Raw genomic sequence first — 27,484 nt, 5'->3', positions numbered from 1 at the left:
TAAATAACCCTTAAGATGTCTTCATAAATGTGGTGTTTTAAGGTTATCTCCATTTGTTTATTATTTTTCGTTTCTTTTACAAGTTTGTTTACTTTCTCGTTCTTTTAAATATAACTAACCACTGTATCCTAGTATCCAGACAATAGTGATTTACTTTTTATAGTTATTGGAAGCTGTTATTGTTTTTAGTTTTAAATTGATTTTGTTTTCATAATTTATTTTAAATTTTTACGGAGCTCAATGAGTCTGTGAAAATGACGTTATTATTTTTAAATATTATACTTTTGGTTATTAGTTATTACAAATAATATTTTGACGGTGTAGATATGTGTTTCGGTTGTTACTACTCATTTTTTTTGTGTTAAATGAAAATCTGACATAGTATAATTGTAGTTTCTTTTTCCATATGGATATGTTTATTAATAAGGAGTTCTTTGATTGTATCATAAAATATCAGTTTACACATTTTTGTAGCTATATCTTTTTTGTTATAATTGAATATGCTTTAAGATATTTTTCAATTATTTTCATATCACAGTAGGTTTTCTATTTCAAAAAATATTGTATTATATAATATGTTTGTAATTAATTTGAGTTTATTAATTATTCTGTGTATTGGTTGTAATAGTTTGTCGTCATAAGTTTGGATGAGTAATAATTTGTTTTAAAACAAAATTTATAACTTATAAGTGTAAACTTTTTAATATACATAATAAAAATAGTTATTTGAATACTTTTAAACACATTGATTCGTATTTATTAATAGTCGATTGAGTGGCTGAATTTAATATACATTTTTTTCATCAACTTGGCAAATAATAATATGTACTTTTATTTTATTGTAATCTAAAACCATTTACTTCGACAATATTATTACATCATTCGATTCCTTGAAAAATCGTTAGTGGTGTTAGTTATTTATAGTTGCGACTTGTAAGACATTAATACATTCAAATGAAAATATAATATGTCAAGTCATGCTAAATCAGTAAATCAACTAACTTCGTTTTATTTCATAGGTACCTACTTTATATTTAAACTATAGACTTTTATAAATATTGAGGCCTGATGGTTTGATAGTATGAAATCAATGATTGTTAAAATACTATTTTTTATAATATTATACATTTTTATACTCAAAACTTATAATATTTTGTATAAAAATGTGCATACTTCAGTCAAAAGAACACGTCTTAATTAATGTATCAAAGTTGCTTAAAGTTTTTGTATAAAATGGATTTTTAAATTTTGTATTTGATTAAATGTAGTAAATAATATATATATAAATATATATAATATATATAAATATATATATATATATATATATATATATTTTGTATTGTTACAGCATCAATTACAAGGTTATTAGCTTATAATTAAAGTTTAAATTTAAATTATATTGTAAAGATTATTACCGTTTAAATTATTATAATGTACATAAAATAATAATAATTATTTTTTTTTGTTTTTTTTTTTTGTTTTTATTGATCAAAAAAGAAACATCGACAACAAAGGCCATTAGTTCTAAACAGTTTATGATTATACAGATATATAATTTTATTTTATATATTACATAATGTTTTAAAATAAAATAATGAGCTATATTATATCAATAACCTCATTCAGATGCTTCACAGCTTACAACTGGATATCTGTCATGGTTACATTTAATTAACATGGTTACACAGACTTTGTCAATAGATAATTATATTGATAAAGATTGAATTTACAGGTAAATACATGGAACTACTTGGTGATAACTTATGAGGCTTATTATACGTCAATACGGACTTTCATTATGACTGTATAAAATATTTTATCAATAATAAAAGTAGGCACTAAAAATCCACGATTTTGATCACTCTCAACTATAATATTTAATTCCAGTATTTAAATTTGCAATTTTAATAACTACTCGTACTTAATAATATATTAATATATTATATACTCATATATCTGGACCTCACGTAAGGCAAATCGATCGTTCACTAAATAATAAAGTTGAATATTTATAATAAAAATACTGTCAGACTCAAATATTTCAATGATAATTACAAGCTTTATAGGATATGCTACAAGCTCTAAACATTTAAACATAATATTATTATAGGTTTTGATTTAAGCTGTATTACATTGAGTCAGATGGTGTTTGAAACATTTAATATTGTACCAGTATTAAGAGATTATAGCAAACGTCAACGATTGTCATGTTCTAATAATTATGATTGGGTTTTAATCCAATTAACTAGCTTATGGTTTGTTGATTTTTTCAAATACATCTCTATAACCAAATAACCTATAATAGTATTCATGTTATAAATAATAATAATAATATAAGTTCAACTAACTCTAATAATTAAACCTATTAAAATAAAGCCAATAGTATATAATTAATTAAATTATAATACAATAAATTAAAATTATAAATTAAAACCTTAATATCATAATTCGTCTTAAAAATTTTGGTACTGAGAATAGCAGTCATAGTGAAATGTATTAAACTTTACTATGAACAAGCATTGATTTCTTAAAATAAGTTATTTTACAAATTTCACGGTTGTAAACTTCGGCAACGTTGCATTAATTTTGAGTAGGTAGAACGTATATACTTAATCGTAATAGTGAAAAAAGTCCATACCTACGCAATTGTAACTTACCAATACATTATGCTATTTATTAAAAAAAATATATTCTTGAAGCATATCTGCACACCAATAACTTGTGCTGACATCAAATTTTTAATAGTTAAATTTTTTTTGAAAATTTTCTTTAAATTGTTAATGAAACTTTTATTTTGTCATTATATCATCCAAAAAGATATTGGATATTTTACCAAGAAAATAAAAGATACTAAGTTTATTAAGTAGGTATTTGAAAATACACGCATGTGAAAAATTTGTCTGTTACGTCTATAAGAATACCATCTAGAACATTAAAAAATTAAATGAGCTTCAATCTTTTTAAAAGTTTGGATTTAATATCATTTGAAATGTAACCCTCTTAAAGTCTTGTGTTTTAAATTAATAATAGACATGAAATGATAATATACTTTCAATAAGTTGGAGAAAAATTAAAAGATATTCTGCAAAAAGAGGTTTTAAAACATCATGCAAACTTCCTCAAAGCTCTAAACTCATTGCAGATTTTCAAAAAAGTAAAAAAAAAATACAATCATGAGGAATACAACAATATTATAATGATGTGCTAAAAAGTTTGATCGAGTGTATGCTAAGGTTGTCATACATTATGTGATACACAAATAAATAGATTATTTTTAAGTACTAGGTATATGGTAATTAATGATTATAAACTTCAATTTCGTCTTACTGAAATAATATCTACGTTATAACTATTTTTATGTTTTCTTTTCAATGTACCTAATTCATATTTTCTATAAAATTTTTTAATCCCTGTAATAATATGTAACTGTACATACAAATAATATTACCTATTAAATTATTTATTAGTGTATCACTGAATGAGTTTGTTATAAATAGGACTATAATATAAATTGCATTCAAAACTTAAAAGTTCTATTTAAGTACCTTTAATAAAAATAAATACATAATCACAACAAAAAGTTTTTTTTGGACTAAAAGCTTAAAATATTTATTTTGGATTGTTATTATGCATACATTCATTTTTACATAGATTAAAGCTGTATCGGTATTATAATACGTACTATACCCCCCAAAAAAACTTTTTTTAATTTTGAGGTTCAACAACAATGGTTATAACTAATAAGACGTAATTAAAAAAAAAGTTTAAAAAGCCACTTCTGAAAATTGATATTATTATGATTGCATTAGAACTTTTTTGGTATCAAAATCAAAATGAATAACTGATCAGTAGACAAAATTTCTTAATAATAAAAATAACAGTATAATATAGTATGTGTAATGTATATTAAAATGAAATAATTAAAGAATATTTTAAAACCTATTTTAATTTTAATTATTTAGAAAAGGTACCTACTTACATAATAATAATGTCACACATTTTGTGTGATTGATAGTATTTCTATATAAAAAGTTCATTGGTATTAGATAGGTTATTTTAATGACTTTGGTATGTTTAAATGTAGTTATTTTTATAATTTTACAAATAATATTAAATACCTATTGAGAAGCTAGTAACAAAAGTTTGAAAGTTTAATTGAAATTAATTCATTTTTGAAAAAACTTAAGTAGGTCATAACAATACCAATAAAACTTGTTTCAGTAATTTCCTATCACAAATTCACAATACTTTCCTTTTTAGTTAGAAATAAGTTTTGCATAAAGTTATTAATATAATATTATATATCTATTATACCTACAAAAAATAACCACTTATATTGTAAAAGCTCGTTAAAAAAATATTAGTCAAATAATTGGAAATAATACTCGAGGCAAAAAATATATTATGTACCTACCTATATATGTTTAACAACTATTTTATTTTATTAGAAGAACAAGAACAGAGGTTTAGAATAAAAATATGAAACTTAATTTTAAAAAACGTGATCAATAAAAATAAATACGCAATAGTTGGTACCTACCTACTGTGTGGTTTAATAAAATATTTTGTTGTGATAATAATATAGTTTTAAAATCTATTCTGTATTTTGATAAGTACATACAACTATTAAGAAATAAATGATTAAATATTTCTTAATTCCCGAATAGCAATCAGTACACAATTTTATAGTTAAGATTTTAGATTATTGTTTCTGAAAATAATTGATCTATAGTATACACTATACAGATGCACTATAATGCACGTGGTTTTTTTACAGATTGATCAATGGATTTTCTTTTAATTTTACCAAATAAGTTAAGCGGAGCATAAGTCAACAAATACTGTCTTAATTACATGTTTTATTGTTTAAATGTTATCTGCGCGTACATTTCTATCCATTTATAAACGCTGAACGAATTTTGCGCAACTAAATATAGTACACAACACAAGATTGAAGATCAAAAATTTTAAAATGAAATGCTCCCTACTAAATAGTGAATGTCACGTTTATTGTTTAAATATTTAATAGGTACATTAAAACAGTTAATAAACAAAAAAATTATTTTATTTTTTACTTTTATACTTAATTATATTTACATTGAACAATTTCCATTAATCCATGAAACTATCACATTGCATTTATGTTGTTTATATTACAGACAGATGAAGTTGAGTTGCTTGAAAAATGTAATTTTAAAAAGACAATTCGCTCAAGCCTCAACGGTTTTAAACTTTTGATTATTGCCAAGTCGCGTTGAAAAATAAATATTGGTATGAAATGAATTTTAAACGAATTATTTCATTTTATTTCCATGTTAGCTTATAATGAAAAAAAAATAAACGACGATCACGTGCAAGTTTTTTCAACGCCTTTCGCATAACTAAATATATTTATTTTATATAAACAAATGGACTGATGAAATATGCATGACACCGTAAAAAGATTATGATATAATATTATATGTAAATATTTTGAAAATTCTCAATCCAGAGTTAGATTTACTGAAATTGTTTTATTTTAAATTATATTTTAACGACTTGTACCCGGCAAGGGACAGTAAACCCAGCTATATGTATTGCATACAATATGTTTGTACGTTACCTGCGATGTATTACACGTGGTGCAAGTTCGGATTTTAATTTTAAACGATTATACTGCAAGATCATACACAGGTAAAGCTTCTCCACTGTTTGGCTTTTTCATATTATAAAAAAAATGAATGACCAATAATATTATTTTACTCGTATGTAAAGCTTCTGACATTAAATACAATAATAATTAAAACCAAATATTATTATGACGCAATAATGATCGTCGGCGTGTCTACCATTACCACTGTGAGTTGTAACATTATAATTGTCAGGTGATATTCATTTCCTGTCTTTGTGTCACTAAAATTATGTACTTTTTATCTTTAAATTTTAACATCGAAATTTTATTTCATTTCAGTAATGACATAAATTTAAATTTTAATAATATAGTCATAAACAATAGAAACACGATTATTATAGTGACCCAGTATACATATATGTAACTATTTAACTTAAGGTTATTACCTACGCAAATTATGAACACATGCACGAAATATACTATTGTATAATATATGTATTGCGTGTGGTATAGGCATACAGTTTTAGATTATGAGCGGAACGATAAATGTATTTTTAAATGATTTTTTTTTTTTATATACCTAATGAATGTTGGGTGTTATTTCTAATAAGACAAATTATTCAATACTACATTTACTTAACCACTACTGTGTACCTAATGTACGTACGTAGTGTACGTAGGTATATTGGTTATAATATGTATTTTAAAGTTCAAATAACAATCATTAAAATACTAATATTGAGTAGGTGGTATGTACTTATCCATGTTTCAAGCGTAGGTATAAACAAAACTGGGCAACCTATCCAAAGGTCGATATAATCGATACATAATTTAAAATTAAACTGAAAGTGTTATTTAGAGACTTGTTAAATGTTTTAAACACATCCAACTACTTATATTAGATCATCTAATCTCCAAAATCGAATTATAAAATATAAATTTGTCTTCTTAAAATTTCATGAAAACGCAATATATTCATTTATGTATCTTCAGGGTGTAGTAAAATATAATTATTTATAAAAAGTTATTATAATAAATAACTATACGCCATTATTAATAACATTAAATACATGAACAAAATCTATTATATATACCTATATAAACGTAAGTAATTTTATTTTGATTTTATATAACTTTTTGAAATAATGACCACTATTAGTTGTCCTCTATTAGAATATATTTATATATTATATTTATTTGTATAAATTTAGATTACCTAAAAATGAATGATCGGTTAACAAATACAACAGTATACAAATGATTAAGAAAATATTACACAATATACATATTATGCACTTTTGAGTTATAAATTATAATTTTGAATAGACTGGCTGCGATAAATTATACGATAAATTTGATGGTGTCGGAATTAGGGGTCTTATTTGAGCGATTCGGCCAGTGATTCCAGAAGTATTTCTATTTCTTCTTTAAGTTGATTATTTTAGATTTTTTGGAATTTCGCTAAAATAATATGTTTAATGTCGATATGAACTCCACAGGAAGTACATATTGAAGTGTTTTTTTACGTGATTATACATAAACAATAGTTATGAAAATATTGTTTTTTTAAACGTATTGTTTGATGAAACTAGTGAATAAAAAATGTAAAAAAAAGTTCAAAAGTAAAGAAATATGAAAAAATGTTATTATTATTATATATTTACAGTTTGTAGCCTACATGAACACATTATTTTATACACTATTTGTCATTGTAGGTTCTACCTATACCCAGTGGCAGCTATGTTCCTATAATTCTTATTCTTCGCCTGTATGCTATAGCTTCTGCACTTTGGAGGTTTTGAAAATGTCAAAAATTACTAAAAAAAATGCCTTTATAAAAAAAAAAAATAATAATAAAATAAAATAAATTACAAAATTGAGATTGAAAATAATATTTGTCCTTATTTAATATTTAATGGACAAACGTAATATTAAAAATAAAAAAGTTGGCAAGTAGGTAAATCATTCTGTTATACAGTAGGTAGTAAATAAATTATGAGTGTACCTCATATCATTAAATAAATCAGAATCATGAATATGTAAAATTTAAATTCAATGATAAATCATCTTAGTCATAAGTCAACTTAAATTATTAAGTATATTTTACTAAGTATTTATATTGTAACTGTAGTATAGTTTATCACCAAAATTTAATTAGAGAGCCAGACATAATATAGTCGCATAAAAAATATTATAATTTATTTGTTGAATTTGTGGATGATGATAAATTCTAATTTGTTTAATAATTGAAAAAAAAAATGTTTTAACTTTTGTACCGATGATGGTATCAAATAGCCATTACAATTGAATATAATTTTAGATCTGTGTCTAAAATTTGGTCAAAAGCACCCAAATGTTAAAAATATGTGTAGTTTATATTTAACAGAGTTTAAGTAAGGGTAAATCCACTGCCATTTATTTTATCACTGATAACACCAAGTTTATTACGAAATTACTCATTAGATATAGTCATTACATTTTTTTTTTTTTAATTATTTTACACTATGCGTGTCATTGTATGATAAATATTATTAAATCCTCAAAATGCAATCATCTACATAGGTACTAACCAAATTTTGTATTATGTACTGCTGAATTAATGCATAGTCAATAGAACAGTCACCACTACCTATATATGAACGTAGATCGAACAATTCTCAAAATGAACGAATTTATTTCGATACATAATCTGCTTTAATATTTTAAAAATGTTGTAATGGGATACAATTACAAACACGAATGATCAGCTCAACGTTACTGTTCAAACCAGGTATTAATTTAATTATTATTATTACTATTTTTTTCGGTATTTTGTTTACCCAAGCTATATTACGTTAAAATCAACGTAAAATATTGTTTTATAATTTATTAACAAATTTAATTATTTTTTACTTAGCTATAATGTTATATTTTTGTTTATAAAATATAGGAGCTCGATTTTTATTAAAATTGCTTTGAGCGCTTAGCTACGGGCTATTTAAACATGAATTCTAGCATATTTCTTGTTTACTTCTGTTTATTAAATATGAATTATTAAAATTACCTGTTAAGTTAAAAATATATACATATATCTTACATTTTTTTTAATACTTACTTTGAGTTTACTTATTGGATACAATTAGTGTGCATCCACTTGACTTAATACACATTATATCAACTTTATAATTTAAAAATAGAGCCGCAGGGTTAAGTTAAGTTAAATAGGTACATTATTAAATATGTTTGTACTTACATAGTTTTATGTCATATAAATATATAGCATAAAGATATAGTAGCGCCATAAAGATTAAGTACTTAATTTGTCTACTTGGAACAATTCACAGACATTATTGATTCACGCACTACCAATAGTCCTGTACTGTATGAACGATACATTTTGTCGATCTAGTTATGTTTCGTGCTTTTGAATCTTACCTGTGTGTTACCTACGTATCATGAAAATGCGTCCTTAAAAAAAAAAAAAAAAAATTGATTAAGGAAGGTGTTTGTACTTTATAATATACGCATTGTCGTGTACCTAATTCTCAATATAGAATTCTAAATACGTTTAATGTTTATATTGACTAAGTATATTGTGTAATATGTATATGTATATGAAGGTAATTTATAATACCTACTACCTACTAGGTATTCTATAACAAAATACGACCTTTGAACTTAAAAAAAAATATGTATTTATATACATATCGCATGCGGACTTTCTGACCTTAATTAATGATACAATTTTACAGTGTCATTATAAAGCTTATTGTTATCGACTAACTATGTATAACATTTGATCAAGAACACGAGAAGAAGAACGATATATCTGAGATTCAATATTTATTCTTCAATAAATTGTTGTTAACGTTTTTGTTTACCACTCGCTGTGTTCTGTTGGTGATTCAAAATAGAACTTTTATAGAAATAGGTAAGTAACTGAATTAATGTAATATATTATACATGGTTTTTAAATTTAATGTAATAAACATGTAGGGGATTGTTCTTATCTTCACACCATTTATTATACTTATGCGATTTTACTATTTTATGAATAAAGTAACAACATAGGTATTATTGTTAAAACTGGTGGTGGATTATGTTATTATGCCTTAAGTCATTAATTTGAAAAATAATATTTTGTATGTTTAAAATGTTATCTATTTCATACTTAGTTAAGTGCCTATTATAAAATCATCTCATTATTTTCAATTATATCATGGGCAATATTGTTATGAACTATATTATAATTATCATAAATTAATAGATATTAATTAAACAAAATAATTTATACAAATAGTATTATAATAGTCTAAAATTATAACTCGTTATTAACTATAATTGATATACAGTTATATAATTACAACACAGTTAAGTTCATATTTAATTTGAATATTCTTTGCAAAACGATTTATTTTCATCATTTAAAAAATTATTATTTTAAAGATCATATAAATAGTCAATAAGTCAGTCTTTACTTAATAATTTTAAGTTTAATTTCGATAAACTTTACTTTATTATACAATTTCAAAATGTATTGATGTATTTTACATTTTATTTTCGAATAATTTTATTTCCACACAAGTAAATTATAATAACATACTATTTCAAATGAATAAAAATAAATGTGAGCAATAATTATTGTTTGAATTAATAATATATTATTAAAAAAATTATTTAACATCTGAGTTATAGTCGAATGTTTATTTCCCTAAACTATCTGTTGAAATTGCAATAAATCTCTAATTAGATTCAAAAAAATTATACTTTGAACATTAAACTGCATTAAACAAGTGTTAAATTGATTTATTCAATATAAATTTGTGATTTTTTGTCTTACCGTGTTATGAACTTCTTAGAAAAATTAATAGATGGATTATATTATATAATCATATATAAAATGTTGTATTTCATATAATTTGAAATTTTTTAAATATTTATTATATTTTTCTAAAATAGTTTTAAAATGTATTATTTTAGTTACAATATTTTACTTATTATTAAAATTAAACTGGTACAATAAAAAGTATAGATATTCTAAAAATAACGTTTTAAAATACAATTAAGTTATGTAATAAATAATAATATTCTAAGTTTTGTTATAGTAGATATTCAATAAGTGTACTATGTAGTCAAATTGTCATTAAAACGCTATAGTTAGTAGATATTTTAAATTTTTGTATATAACTTGGGTACTCAGAAAGAAAATTAACTAATATAATATTTAAAATTACCTAAACTGAAATAGGTGCTAAGATCTAAGATAATATATTTAAGTATTTGTGGTTTTATTCATTTAAATTTTGATATTATATTAAATTACTTTTTTTATACAGTTTATGACTTTGTTTCAGGAAAAGCCAGTCTTTTTATTCACATTTAAATTAAAAAATACATTTATTTTCACGTGGAAGTTAATTAACAATAATTAATACTATTACTATATGGTTGTTTAAAAATAATTTTATTACACTCAATTTTACTACTCGATTAATATTCCGTAGACATATTTTTTACGCGTATTTTTAAATTAAAAGTTTTTGTCATTGCCATCATTAAACGGCAGATATTTTATCAATAGCTCACCTCTATATAATAATATAATACTATAATGTTTAAATACACAGTGAGACTGAAGAGTGGTCAGTTATAAACAAATTATATACTGAATATTAATAATAACGTTTATTCAAGCGATGAATTGGTTAGTCTCGCTGACCATTGTCTGCTTGGCAGTGCAGTGCGGCACTGCAGTTGTGCAGTATCCGGAAGATGACTTGTACAGCAGTTTGGCTTTCGTTTTCGACACGACGGGCTCCATGGCGAATGACTACTATCAGCTGAAATCGCATGCGGAGAGCATCATGAATTACGTGCTGGCGAGGAACAACAGCGATATCAAACATTTCGTTTTTGTTCCGTTTAACGACCCAGGTATAGTTGAAACACGCACTGTATCATTATCTAAATGTTATGTACATTTAAAATGTCCCGATGTCTGCAATAGTAGAAGGGGTGTTTACATATTAAAAAATTCCTATACGACATCATTGTGTATAATATGCACGACAGACGAGCATACATATCATGAACTTCAAAATATCATGAAAAATGCAATTTTTAAAATAATGTGTAATAATACATTTTATTTATTTTAAGGACGAATAAAGTGTAGACATTTTTTTTTTTTAAATACTGACTAATTCTCAGAATTTATCAAACTTTACGAAAGAGAATTTGTCATTTCGCAGTAATAATTTTTCGACAAGGAATGTAATTCGCCAAATAGTTTGTTGTTTTCTAAATTAAAAACGTTATTACACATCTCCGATTCATTTACGCCACTAATATTGCTTCCGCGTGTAAAGCACCTAAAAATATTATAAAGTTTCTTTTCGTTTACGCGCATTTAAAGTAATGATACCGGAATAAAGTAATATAATGGAATTCCAAATAACTATTCTCGTTTCTCTGACGTTCTATGTTATGGCTATAAGTAGGTACATTATAATAAATTTTTTTTTTTTCCCATAAAACTGTAATGTGAAATTTTTTTGCCAATTCAGGAACACGAATATTGTATGTCTTATACGATATTGATATGATGGTTTTATTTAAACAGATGTTGGACCTGTGACAGAAACGTTTGATCCAAAGGTAATAATGTACAAACTGAATCAAGTAAAGATAGACGGAGGCAAAGATTGCCCGGAAATGGGAATAACGGCAGTGATAGAAGCATTAAAAGTTGTGAAGCCCAATTCATATATATACGTATTTACTGATGCGCCACCTAAAGATTCACGTTTAGTTTATGAAGCTCTCGATTTAATTCAAAGAAAACAATCTCAAGTAACTAATTAAAACTAGTATTGTTAAAATCTTTAGAATATAACGTTCTCAAAGTAAAAATCATTTCATTTCTTACGACGACACCGTTTTTGTAATACTTATTTAGCAGTAAAATAACGTTTGGATATGTTTAGCACGTGCTATGTTTGTATTAAAAGTATTTATTTATTCATGTATTTTATTCGTATACCTTTTTATTTAATAACAATTCAAGAATAACTTATATTTATTTATCTAGCTGTACCATTTTAATATTCTCAAAAATTGTTTTATTGTATACAATATCACTTAGGTATTGGAGACTGTAGTACCTACAGTAATATTTTTCGAATCGTATGATTTGATCGTATAATCATTTATTTGTGGTTTTTTTTTGCCGTACTTTAATACATGAAACTACTTGTAAAATAATTCTTGGAGACGTTTAATTTTTTGTATCTAAAATCGTCATAATTTATTAATTAGTGAAGTAGATACTTTGATATATTTAAACTGTAAAACGATTCATTTATAATAGTTATAATTATAAATTATAACTAAATTATAATTATAAGTCACTTATAATACACGACTATACACACACACATATATATATATATATATATATATATATATATATATGTGTGTGTGTATGTATATTGTATATATTTTAAGTACTTAGACAACAATAATTTCTATTTTGAAGTTTTCATTAATATCTGCAATCGAAGTTTGGCAATGAATATAAGGTATTACAATGATTATTTGTGTTATTTCTTATATCAACAGATACCTACTTTGTAAAGCAGTAAAATTAAATCTTCGATTTTAAGGGTTATTTTTGGTACCAAATTAGCTTTACAGTTATATTGTCGATTAAACATGTCAAACACAGACATTTCTGTTTAGTTAATTGTTAAAACCGCTTTAAAAGCTTAACGTTCAGATTTTAACTGATCATTTGTACGGTTCAAAATTATTATTCATTTTAACATTTTAGATTCTGAACAAAGTGATGAATGTATTGATTTTACAATATGTGTTTTTTTTTGTGTGGGTACAGCATATTGTCGAAATAATGCTTCAATTTAAAACTTCAGGGGTGGTTTCCGATGGCAAAATAAATATCTTTGGTACATTTAGGGTTCAAAAATTAATCTTTTACAACAGTTTTCAAAAAAAATCGATTTTTGTATATGGTCTAAACTAATACCTGTAAATAGTTGAAATTTCCACCAAATGTTTAAGTATATTAGTGTTATTTATAGACAACTGAAATGTTCGATTTTTTTAAGAATTTGTGTCGATAAAACAATATTGGATGACCAAAAAAACTTAAAATTTAATACAAGATTACTTATGAGTTTTTATTATTGTAGTTAAAAAAAAAATCAAAAATCGTTAGTCACAATTTTTTTTTATAAGCGTTTATAGTTCAAATTCTTACGAAATATTTCAAAATCGCGAAAATTTGCATGTAATTTTGTAGTTGAAAAATCATAAACATTTTTCTGTAAGGTTAAAATATTTAACACTAAATTTTCCATAAGTTTTTATTCAAATAGCTTTAGAGAACACTCAAAACATCATTATAGAAAAAATGTTATGTGCATTTGAATTTTAAATTTTTACGAAATTGCGTAATGATAACAATTTATCCTCAAACGAATTTAAATATTTGTAACTATTCAAAATGTATAAGTCATACATACTTGAAAATTTCACCAGTTATTTAGATTGGCATTTTCTTTAAATTATTTAATTTTCTTATTTTTATGCATTTGAAGTATTCGTTTTTGTTTAGTTTTTTTTTTTATATAAACATAGATAACATTTTTTTGGCTGAGTCAAAATACTTGAAAATGTAATACCTAAAAAGTTCCCCATAAGTTAGTCTTATAGTGATTCAAAAATTATAAGAATGTATAGGTAGAATTTTTTTTTTTTTAGCGTTTGAAGTTAAAATATTGACAAAAATTTATCAAAATCATGAATATTTGCATATTATTTTGTTGGTATAATTCTTCATAAATTGTTTTGTATAAGTACAAATACATAAGAGTTGAAAATTTATTACAAGATTTTCCATAAGTTTGGCTAACAATAATTTTAAAAGAACTTAAGTTTTGGTGTATTCAGGCCATTAAAACATAATTATATAAACCACCTTTTTCTTTAACTACTGGAAATTATATCCTGGGCTGACAAATCATTTCTGTTCAGAATCATTTTTCGTATACAATGATACCTATCATTGGATTCTAATTTAACACTCCTATATTAATATATATTAGTGATCCACGTGCCATCTAATGCACAGTAGAGTGGTACCACTTGACCGACTTTTTTAAATATAGTTTTATTAAAAGTTATTATTTCATATTTTTCGATTTGATTAACACTCTTTTGCATAGTAATTATTTGTTTAATAAGTATGAAAATATGAAATCAATTAACTATTATAGTAAAACTATTTATTTATTATTACTTTTATTAATATTACGTTTCTTAATATAATGGTATAGATACTTCAAATTTCAATTAATATCTAACATGGAAAATGACAATAGAGGTTAATTGTTTTTTCGTAGCGTTATGCATGTAAATATATTATATTAATATTGCATAGAGTGAATGTGGCATTTATTTAAATGAAAACTAACATTCTAATATTCTATAAAACGGTTTTCACAATTAACAGATGTTTATTTATAAATCCTTTTTACATTACATTTATTTTTTATGAAATCTTCAACCCTTTTGGAATTTATAAGCGTGTACATATTTTGATTTCTCTAGTTATTATATATTATGAACTAACTTAGAACTTAAATAATCATATATATTTTAGGAAATATCACAAATAATGTAATATTCAAAAACGAATGTATTATTTTAACTGGCAATTTTCTGCTAGTATAATAAGTTTATCGCCATTGTGGCATCAAATTTTTATTAACCCTATTTCTTTTAAGTTTCAATGTTAAGTTAGTTAAGTTAATTCTGAGCTAAGTTTTTTTTGTTACTGGTAACGAAAATGAGAGCAGTAAAAAGTTACAATTTTAAACTTTGAGATTTTTCTGGTTAAAATCAAATCTAGTTAGTAGTAGAAAATTATCGTACATTTATACACAATTGGGACAAATTAAAGAAAAAGTATAGAAAATTGGAATATATATGTAACGCCAGCTATAGAAAAAATAAATACTTGATTACTTTAAAAAACAAAACATCTAATTTAAACTGTAGATTATTGAAATTTTCATAAAATATTTTTAAGCTCATTCTATTTGACAATTGATAAGTTATAATTTTTGATTTTCTTTTAGTTTCATGTTGATGAAATTCCAAAAGTTTGAAAAATTAACACAAAGTTCTAATTAAAATAAAATTTCAGACGTTAAAAAATATCGAAATTGAATTATATTCATAATTTTTTCACAAGAATTTATTCAAGTAGTTCAAATGTTAAAAGTTCAAAAGTATAAAAGCTCGCTATTATTCCTTTCTTCTTGAAAACACATCAAATTATATATTTTATGTTTTTTGCTTATCAATAAATGTATATAAATATTTGTTTTTGTAAATGAGTTTTCCACGTAACAATGATAGAGAAACGCTGACCTAGAAGAATTTAGTGGTGTCATTTTGTATTCATAAGAATTTTCTCAATCCTTTATTCTAAAATTTTGTCTATATCATAATCATTAAAATGAAAATGTGCTTTGTCTGTAAACTATCATATGTATAAGATTTAGCTGTAAATAAAATTTCAAAAATTCTTGATAAAAACTAATGTACTCCCGTCTTAGTGGCGTTACTTATAGCGTATAACATTTCAATATTATATGAATAGAAAGTAAATTTTTTTTTTTATGACCTTAAATGTACATAAATAAAATCATCAGAACATATTTCATACGTATATTAAATTGAATATGCTGTAATTTGTTTGATTTTTTTATGGTATACAACTTAAGAGATTTACGAGATTTTTAATTAAATAACATTTTTATTTCATCTTTAATATACCTATAACATGATTGTTAGTATAGATACTTTAATTATACTTTAAAGAGCTTTATATTGAAAATAACGATAAAAATTATATGTGTTATTGTAAGTTTATGTTTTAATTATTAATTTAAATAAAAAATTAAAAAAACCACAGTGCACAAATGATTTTGAAAGTTTTGTAAAAAAATGTGCGCAGGTTGTCATCTTAAGAACAGATCATGGATGTGTATCGACAGATACTAGCTACGAAAATATAGCATCATTGGGGTCAGGTAATGTGTTCGACATCAAAAAGGGAGATATATCAAAAATACTGAATTTTGTCAAAACATCAATGGACACAAATAGAGTAAATTTGATGTCTGTAAATATTCCAAAAAAACAACTGAAACCGTCTCCGCAAAAGCTGACTATCGACGAAAGCATAAAGAATCTCCAAGTATCCGTCTCGGGACTCAATTCAAATATTGATGTGGTGAATCCTATTGGTAAAAAAATGGATGAAGCGAATGGATTGATCACTGATTTGAACTTGAAAAATGTTAAAATCATTAACATTCTGGTAAGTTTTTCATTTTGCTAGACATATTTATTTATTGTATGAGAGATAGACTTTTTTATCATTTATGTTGATTATACTGTTTTTAAGTAGTACATGAATTAATTTTATACTTTTATAATATATAAATATTAAATATTAAGTAACACTAATGAACATTTTGTATTTCTAAGGAACCTATGCCCGGTGAATGGACATTGTACATAACTAGTGAATCTTCGCATGAAATTCGTGCTTGTGGAATTAGCACAAAGAATTTTGATTTTGGATTTGCTATTGGAAAACCAAAAAATATGTCACAAACTAGCCACAGGCCACTTAAAGGTATTTTGTTTATTCAAACGTACCGCATAATCAATTGTATACAAATAATGGTAATGCCTTAAAATGCAGTTAAATTCATGTTAATTTCAAGTGTTTATAAGTTACAATACATAATACGGAATTTATTCATTTAAATATAATTTTGGTAGTTAAGTATTAATTTCAGTGCGATGTTTAGAAGTGACGTACCAACTAACGAGTTTGTAGGTTCATATTTAGAATAATCGATAAACTTACTTGTACCTACTAGCATACTGCAGTGTGGGTATTTACAGAAAATATTCAATGCAAATCTACCTTTTTATTTTATGTCCATTATTACGTTGTTTATAATAAAAACATAGGTATTCATTCAATATTCAAACCTTGAAATTGATGAAAAAATTATTTTTAAAAGGAAAATGGAAAATGTAGCATCTTTTAATTTGTATTTTCACATAAATTTTAAAGAAATAGGTAATTGGGAATTTTTAGTGCACATAGAATAAAAATCATCGATTAACCAATTATAATATGTTATTATTCATTATGTCTGATTATGACATTTTGAAATGCACGACAATGTGCATATAATATATTTCTGTGTAATGAAAATAAAGTATTATGGTAAAATTAACGAAAATATTTTTAATTATTCTGAAATATTTTATGTGAAAAAAAAAACAGTAAATGTAATGTATTATTATAGGTGCCAAAAACTATATATTAGTAGATTGTCCAGACGTTAAGAAATTTATAACTTGTAAGATTCAAGATTTAAGAAGTGATGGTAGAACAGAGGCCCTGCCAATATTAGTTTTTGGAAAAAATTTGTTGTTATGTGGTCCATTCATACCCAATAATAATCCTTTTTACGTTCAGGTAAATATACGTATTTCATTACTATATGTTGAATATTAGTAAGATGATAAAATAAGAATTTAAATAAGAATTTGAAATGCAATCTAGGTTTATCTATACAGTATACCTAGATATAATTATTGATTTTAAACGTACACGCATGACGCGACCTGTATAGGTATACAGTGTTTAATAAAATTATGGTTCAACAGACATTTTATAATATTATTATACAGTAAAAATTAGTTAAAACGGCTATAGTGACTATTTATTAAACTTAATACAATTATTTTAACAGACGATACCCACACAATGTGTCTAATCCAGGGCGTTCTAAATAAACCTTTTTGATTGTTATTAATACTAGTATATACATTTCAATAGAAGGTATGTTATTAATTAATAAATATCAAATTTATTGTAAATGTACAGGTTGTATCGCTGTATCTCTTGTATCCATTATATTTAGTTTTCCCTCGAAAATAATAATAATTTATTTTTAAATTCACATGTTGATATTCAATAAAAATGAATTGTATTGTATCTGTACAATAAAAAATTGAATAATAATTTTAATACATAATTTTATAGTATAATTATTAAAATCATTTAAATTTTTTAAATTCAATATAATATATTGTTTATTAATATTATTAATTTTTGATTTTATAAGTAAGAATAATGGCGTTATATATAATTGAAAATCACTAATTACTATATTTTTTATTAAATCGAGCTTGCTTGCAATAAAAAGCGCATATGATTAAAATTATTTTAAATATAATAAATAAAATTATTTAGTTTATTTTTAGAAACAAATTATTATAATAAATAAATGTAGTATTAATATATGCCTAAAAATTGGACTAGAAGATAGTTATCATTAATATTACATATACATATAAACTTTTTTTTTTATTGATAATAAAAGACATTTAATATATATGAATATAAAATTTGATCATAATTACATTTTAAAGCACTCTTATTATTTATATTTTATATCAATGCATGAATGAGTTTAATATTATAGGTAACACATATTTTGTGTATGTCATCACCTTTTAAAGCTGTAAAAATGCTTTGATTTTCAATTTTGGAGGTGGTTTCTGGATGAAAAGTAAATCTAATTGGTACTATGGAGAATTAAAAATTAAAATACTCTCTTTATTTTCCTTAATTATCGAGGAAAAAAAAACAAAAACGTAGCAGGAATTTTTACACTAAATCAGTTTTCGATAAAATTGACATTTTTAATTTCTATATAATTTAAAAATAAACAACCATAGAAATATGAAATTTTCAACAAGTATTAATTTCATCATTTACTATACACATAGTATAATTTTTTTAAGATTTTGGATCTTTTATTTTAGTTTTTAATAAAATATTTTTTTTTGGTCAAAAATCTTGAAAATATAATACAAGGTTCTTTTTGAACTTTGCAGCCTTTATTTTATCTAAAATTAAAAATATATTACACATAAATAAGTTCAAAGTTTTATGCAAATTTTAAGAACAGCTAAAAACATATTTTATACAAGGATAGATATTTTTGTAAACACCCATTTTTTGACTAATTTCATCATTTTTGAATAAATCAATATGCTTCGCTTCGAATTGTTTTTTTCAATTGGAATGATTTATTTGTTTTCAAACTCTCCACTAACTTCATTAACTCTTTTATCCTTTGAAGTTTTAATTTATAAACATCAATACAATTATGTCATAAAATAAAAGCTGGAACATTAAAATGTTTGACCAAAAGGGAAACTGTTTAATACGCACCAACTAACCAGTAACCATAAAAATATAATTTTTAAATGTTGTCTTTTGTCTTTTTTTTATTCTGATTTTTTATATGTCTTAAAATTTAGATTCAATAAGGTCAATTTAAATTTCTATCACTTTATTTTACTGAGAATAACGACTTATACATATTTTACAAATTAAGAGTTAATTATCATAAAGTTTATGTGATGATAGATTGAAAAACTTATCAAAAAGAAAATTTTTATAAATTTATCACTACAAAATAATTTTTGAATTTTGTCTCAAATCTAAATTTAAACTTTTGTATAAAAATATATGCGGACTAGACTTTTTTGATGTTTAAGTATTTAAATGAAAAACTTATAAAATAAAAAAAATAAATAAAAATAATTAAGGTACTTAATAAAAATGATGAAAATATGAAAAATTTTAAATGTATACAAATAACTCAAAATATTTTTAAAATGATATTATGTCTGAAGACGAAATAAACATTTGATAAAAATGTAAAATATCTAACTATGATTATTCGTATTTAAGTTGCACCAAAAAATTGATTTGATCAAAAACTGGATTTGCGTTAAAATTTACATTTACATATTTCTTTTTGTTTTATTTTTTTTAAATTTTTCTTAAGTGCAAATTATAAATTCAAAGTATTATTTCGACTTTTTAATGCGTATATATATATATGTATATAAGCAGACAAAAATAAACCCAGGATCGTTGTAAAATCAATTCTTTTTTCATTCACTTCGTTCAGAATCTAAATTGATATAGATACGAAAAATTGTTTTTTAACTCAATATAACAAAGAACGTATTATTTTCGTTAAAATGATACAATTTTGAAATATTAATAATTCAATATTATTTAATATTATATTATTTTAATGACGTTATGTATATATATATACTAATGCCGATTATAGTATTATGTCGTTGACATAACGAAAATACTAAAAATACTTCTAATTAAAACGATTTGCTCGTTAGAGTACTAAATAATATAGCCATTAATAAGACCTATTTAAAATAATTTTAAATTGTATTGTGTTTAAAAAAAATATTGTTTGTATATAATATTTTATGTTTAAATCTACTAACTTATTGTTCTCTCGTTTTATTTAGGTAATTGGTATGAACAGTTATAATAATTACTTCAAGCGCATTACTAAAACTAGCATTATTCCCAATGAACCTGGTAAATTATAGTTATATTATAAACATCATGCATTTATTATTTTAATCAACTTACTGTAAATTAATACCGTACGTCTACAGAATGTACAATTTAGTATATTATACATATTATAAATAGATATACCGTATATAATTACAACAAAAAGGGTGATCGGAGTAGTTGGCGATGAATTACATATCAATTGTCATGTCGAGTCTTTGGTCCCAATCACAGTTACCTGGAAGTCATTAAATTACCCTCAACAAGCTTGGAACTTTAGGTATTGGATATAATTAATGTAGTATTGATAGTGTTAATCGATAAAAATTCTTATTTGTAAAAAAAAAATTTCAAATTAATTTCAGCCAGAGTTCAGAAATTGAATTAGTCATAAGCAACATAACATTCCAGCATGCTGGAACTTACACATGTGGTGCAAAAAATATTGCTGGCTATTCCGAATCAACAACTAACGTCACTATAATATGTAAAACGAATCATAGTTATTAATCTATCTAACTATATTATATGAAATTATATACATATGTGATACAAAAACAATGTAGGTTATAATACATTATATTATGCTTATTATTACCTTAAAAAATGAAGACAGTAAAATTACACTTTATGGATAGTAAAATAATGAGGGAATCTTTACATTAATATATGGTAATGATATTTTAGGTACCTATAAGCAAGATAGTTTGTACACTATTAAATTTAAATTTAAATAATGATAGTTATTTAAAATTAATTAAATGTTGTATTATAAAATTGAATATATATGATTTAGTTTAGTTCAATTTTATAAGAGTTTAAAAACAGTAAATATTTTTTACCTTTATTATATACACAGTATATAAACGATAATACACAATCTGTACATCGTTTATTAATTTTGTATATTATGTAGTGTGCTGATTGTTTACTAAAGTTTTTAAATTCAGTAATAATGATTTAATAAAGTATTGAATTTAAACTAAAAAAAATTGAAAAACTGAAAAGTTTATAGGTAGGTTTATGGTCAGACATAATATTACATGATATAATATTATAATAATACATTAAGATTCATATTAAACATACATCGTCGGCAAATTCAAAGTGTGGTCACTGGCAATGACCTTTGAATTCAAATTAAATCAAAATTAATTTTTAGAATTAATTTTTTTTACTTTGTGTAGACTGCACTTTCCAGAAAATTATTTTATAATAATATGTACTAAAAATTTGTGAAATTGTTTTCCACATAGGTACCTATGATGGGCTTCTAGTTAACCCACATATAAATTTTTTTTTTATATTCATTGCAATACATGGTAGAGATATTTTTTATCATTTAAAAAAACAATATCCTGATCTCAAATTACGTATGTTGACAAGAAACACATTTTATACAACCAACGTTAACTCTTCTCTGAACATTAACTGGTACCTAATACCTAATCATATTATGTAATTAAATTCACAACTTAAATATTGTCAATCTATTACCACAGAATCGGTGCCTATTAATTATACGAATATAGTACGTATCAATTAAAAATGAATAAATAATTTAAATCATCGACCGGTCATAACTTATATGCATAACACATTTTTTCATAATAAATTATCCATAAAGTGTATTGTTGTTTTCAGTATATACAATTTTTTAATTACGTATCACGTATGTTTGTATAACAATATAATTTAATAACCGAGTCCATATATTATTGTTATGTAAATGATGAATAATAATTATTCTTCGAATCTAGATTTATATTTTAATCACCTACTAGGTTTTGACAAATGACAGTAGGGTTATAATTTTAAATCAATTATGTTAACATGATGATAAAAATGTATACTCCATTAACTATTATAGGTAAGTTTTTTGAATAACAAACTAGTTATTATTTTTTTAGCCAAAACTTAGAATTTACCCATGAAAATAGAAGCCGTCGATATATCTATTAAAATTAAATGTAAATGTTCACACGGAATTCAATAGATCAAACTGCATTAATATTTGAAAAAGAGAGTGCAATTTATACACATTGATGAATATTACTATAACGAAATTTGAACAGTATATTAAAATTGTTAACGACGGTAAAAATGTCCGACATTTTAATAAAAATTACCATATAATCACTAATGAGATCACAGTTAAAATAAATCGTGGCCATTTTTTATTTCAAGTGTACAATCACAAATACGTTTGTACGTTCGTGTTATTTAAATAAAACAATTTATCAATGATAACTGAATACTTTGTTTGAACAATTTTTACAATAAATTTTCCTGATTGTTAATTAATCCACTTTACCTTTATATTTTTAATTTTACAAAAGTAACAGATTTATTTATTTTCAGTCCCATAAAATGTTCTTATAAAATATAAACCCACTTACTCTAATAAGATATATACCTACTTTTCGAGTAATTTAATTACTCTTTAATCATTATACCTCTGCTGGTTCGCTCGGTTTTTATTTAGGTAAGCGTAAATACAGAAACAAATACAATGATTTACGTAGGTATCGAAATTAAATTACCCACCTGTTAATGTAATATTTATGTATATTAAAAATGTATAGTGGTATATCTTGTCAGTTGTCAATATGCTTTATTTTTTCTTACTCTTAGCCAAGCCAATGATTTCTGAGGGAAACGAAAATGTAACCGTGGTATTACCCGAAGGTGGAGATTATTCAATGACGTGTACGGGTTACGGAGTACCTGCCCCAAAAATGATTTGGTTCATGAACGGTTCTCCTATCTCGCATTACAACGGCAAGTACATAGTAGTATATATATAATACATTATTTTTTAAATCAGTACAAAACACTATTTCTAATGATTAAATATCTTGTCTTAGATCATATTTTAGTCATAAACGACATCCTTAGACTGATTATTTACGACGCTTCGCTAAGCGATTCAAACGTGTACACTTGTCGAGCTTCAAACGAAGCCGGGGAGATCGAGAAAAACTATAATATCGTTGTTAAAGGTAATATTATTTATACCAAGTTTTCATATCATACTTTTGTATTCGCTCGTGGAAATCTATACGTACTTACTGATGTACTTGAATTTAATTATAGTTGAATCGGCTGTTTCAATAGCAAACGAATCTTTGGTCATAGACGAACAAGATGACGTTCTTATGAATTGCCCGTTAACAAACATGAACAATAAATGGTATAAGGTGAGATAGATTTATATAAGTAACAAAAGAAAAACTCAGAGACATAGGTGTCCGGAAAGGGCAAGCTGGAGCATGTCTCCCTTTCCCACCGCGGATTTCCAAAATGTTTTTTAAATTAAATTTTTTAAATAAATTACTATTTACTATATAAAAAATTGAAAGTGGTTGTATGAATAATAGGTCACCATTATAAAAACATTAGATTAGATTATTTAAAGTCGATTGATAAATTTATTTTTAGATCAGATTTTTCTATAGCTTAATAGTTTCCTACATAATATTCTCTATCATAAAATATCTAGGTACCTAACTAATTTTATGACAAAATTATTGATTTTGGAAGAAATGCGTGACGATACAATTTCTTATTGAGAAATAATAAAGTTAACTTTACCTATACTTATGTACCTATAGTTGAAAGTTATAACATAATAAAATATATTATATACGATTGTAATAAAAAAGGTTGTTGTTTTAAAATAGAAAAATTATAATATTTCTCCTCAAACCCTAACGTCCCCCCCTAGAAAAAATTTTGCGGGCGCCTATACTCAGAGGAATCACATTTTTTACTCATTATAAAATAAATGCATTAAACATTAAATTATATGTTTAACTTTAAGATAATATTTCTTAGAAGTTATACACTAAAACAATTTAATTAATACTTAATACTTCATACGAAAATCAAATAATAGTCCTAAAATGCTATAGCTTAAAATATAATCTGTTCAATCTAAATAAAATGTAGATACTGTTAATCTCATTAAAATTCAGTTGTAGGTACCTAATCTTACCTTACATTGAATCATTGAAAAGTAAAAACTTCTCTAGACGAAAACATATAAATTTTAATACCCGAGTTTGTATTGTTTCCAATTATTATAGGATAATACCTATAGCCTATGTATATATTCGATAACCTTTTTTATCATCAAGCCATAAATATTAAAATATTACATTTTATAATATTAAAAAAAAAAATCATATTTTCTTCATAGTACTTATATAATATACGTCAAACCGAGTATAAAAGGTAAATGTATAAACATTCAAAGTTATTATAGTTAGAGAAAACCGCATAATAATACCTAATTAAATGTAAAATCATTGTAATAATAATTACCATTTATCACTATAACTTGATTATTAAAGTTTTATAGAAAATCAAAATAATATATCACAATAACGTCAGTGGTGATTTTGATTTAAATACATAATACATTACATATTACTATTTGTATGAATGTGTGTTTAATTTATTGTAGGACGGTGTTAACATCAATGATTTAGTTTACAAAAGAGCAGATGAACAACATTTCAGACAAAAAAAAAGTTCATTAAAAATCTACGAACTGGACGAATTAGATGGTGGTGTATACACGTGTATGAGTAACAATGAAACGTATTCATTTCATTTACAAGTTGCGTTCGCTCCTTATTTCGTAAAATACCAACCGGAGACAATGATGATCGGTAGAAACGAAACGGTTGTGTTTGACTGCAAAGCAAAAGGATTTCCAAAACCAAAAGTAAGCATCATCGTACAAAAATAACTTTTAATAAATACTAATTAGAGACATACTTGTACAGTAGTATATATTGAGTATAATGTAAATGCATAATAAAATTATAGGTATTACAATAATAATATACAGGTAATGCTATATAAATTGTTTAGCCTTTATTGTCATTATTATAAATATTTACAATCTGTACAAATAGTGCATTTTAGAATAAAAGAGAGAATATAAATGAACTATTGAACACTTATTAAGAATTTAAACCGTTCATTAACATAATCTAAAATGAGTTATAGATAAGATTATAAAAAGATAAATATTATTAATATTATATCATAGTGTTGTTATTTCAAATACGTTTTGTTTGTGTTTTCAGGTGTTATGGAGAAAACTTGAATCATCATTGCCTATAACTCAATGGACTTTAAAAGATACAGAATACTTAGAAAATAAACAGATACTTAAAATTCACTCTGTTGACTGGATACATAATGGAACTTACACGTGCATTGTTAAAAATAAATTAGGGATCGAAAAACGTCATTTTGAATTATATGTGTTCTAATACAATTCACCATACTATACATATATTTTATTACATTTTCATTTTACATAATATATACTTGCGCCTAGGCATACATTGCATCTTTTTAATAATTTTTTATTATATTCGACAATGAACATTAAAAATATTTAATAACCAGAGTGTTCATACCGAAATGTTCTAACTTATAAATGTTTAAAACTAAATATGTCAAAATACTTTTATCTATATGACTATAAACACCATACAATTTACATAATATATACATACAATAACGTTAAATTGAAAATGTTTTGTTGAGAAATAAATGACTTAACTTAACTAGTGTGGCAATTTTATCAAGAAGTAATCTAATTTTTCTTGTATATCTTTGAAATTTTAAAGTTGGCTTTAAAATTAAACACAATTGCCATGTCTATTAGATGATAATATGTCTCACATGTAGAAACAGAGTGAGTTATAATCATATTAAAGGTAATTGGTATTATAGTTAGGTACTCTAAATATTTTTAAAAAATTGTACAATTTTACTTAGATGCACATTACACACAAAGTAATGTGTATTATACTCAAAAAATAAATAAAAATATAATCATAGGCACTTAATCATAAACTCAAATTTTGAACTTTTAAAAATGCAATGAAAATTAACTTTATAATAATTGTATGCTGTAATAATAATATATTATAGGTACATTATTTTATTTAAAAATTATATTTATTTGTATTCTATAATACAGTACATTAAAGGTACCGTTTCGGTGGTATTAAAATTGTATACATTCCAATTTTATCTTAATTTCATAAGTACCTATTATTAAATTTTTTTAAAAAAATACATGCTTAAAATAATATAGTATATTATAGCTACTCAGTACTCAATGTATAGTAGGTAAATTAATCAATGCATTTCAAAAATTTAATCAAAAGTTAAGTGTCCATACCTGCTATACATATTAGTCAAATACTCGTTGCATTTTTTTTTTTATAATTATCGTTACCTAACTAATTGATCCCCATAGACTGCCGTTGTTGTTTGTTTATCTGCAGGAAACTACTAATGGTAGCTTATTCGTACTAATACGTGGTTTGACGGCCAAA

The 27,484-nt window shown here is 24.0% G+C and overlaps 2 protein-coding genes across 3 annotated transcripts in view; one reads left to right on the top strand and one right to left on the bottom strand.

The window, feature by feature from the left end:
* Positions 1-27,484, bottom strand: part of LOC114126432 (fatty acid CoA ligase Acsl3) — a 120,118-nt gene that overhangs the window by 29,666 nt on the left and 62,968 nt on the right. The window lies entirely within an intron of this gene.
* On the top strand, positions 9,355-26,704 carry LOC114127274 (hemicentin-1-like). Of its 2 annotated transcripts, none has more exons than XM_027991463.2 (14): positions 9,355-9,521; positions 11,285-11,524; positions 12,213-12,442; positions 16,635-17,000; positions 17,171-17,321; positions 18,010-18,182; positions 21,065-21,137; positions 21,255-21,396; positions 21,482-21,603; positions 23,751-23,897; positions 23,984-24,118; positions 24,213-24,316; positions 25,585-25,848; positions 26,216-26,704. In XM_027991463.2, the coding sequence occupies exons 2-14, from the start codon at positions 11,287-11,289 to the stop codon at positions 26,402-26,404; spliced, it is 2,334 nt and encodes a 777-aa protein (XP_027847264.1). In that variant the 5' UTR covers positions 9,355-9,521; positions 11,285-11,286; the 3' UTR covers positions 26,405-26,704. The 2 variants fall into 2 exon arrangements, with proteins under 2 accessions (XP_027847264.1, XP_050061717.1); XM_050205760.1 differs by having other exon boundaries at positions 9,357-9,521; positions 10,945-11,524.

Source organism: Aphis gossypii, chromosome X (assembly GCF_020184175.1).
Source record: "Aphis gossypii isolate Hap1 chromosome X, ASM2018417v2, whole genome shotgun sequence".
Taxonomy (NCBI): Eukaryota; Metazoa; Arthropoda; class Insecta; order Hemiptera; family Aphididae; genus Aphis; species Aphis gossypii.
Note: the sequence above shows the minus strand (reverse complement) of the source record. Positions and strands in the feature narration are given on the sequence as shown.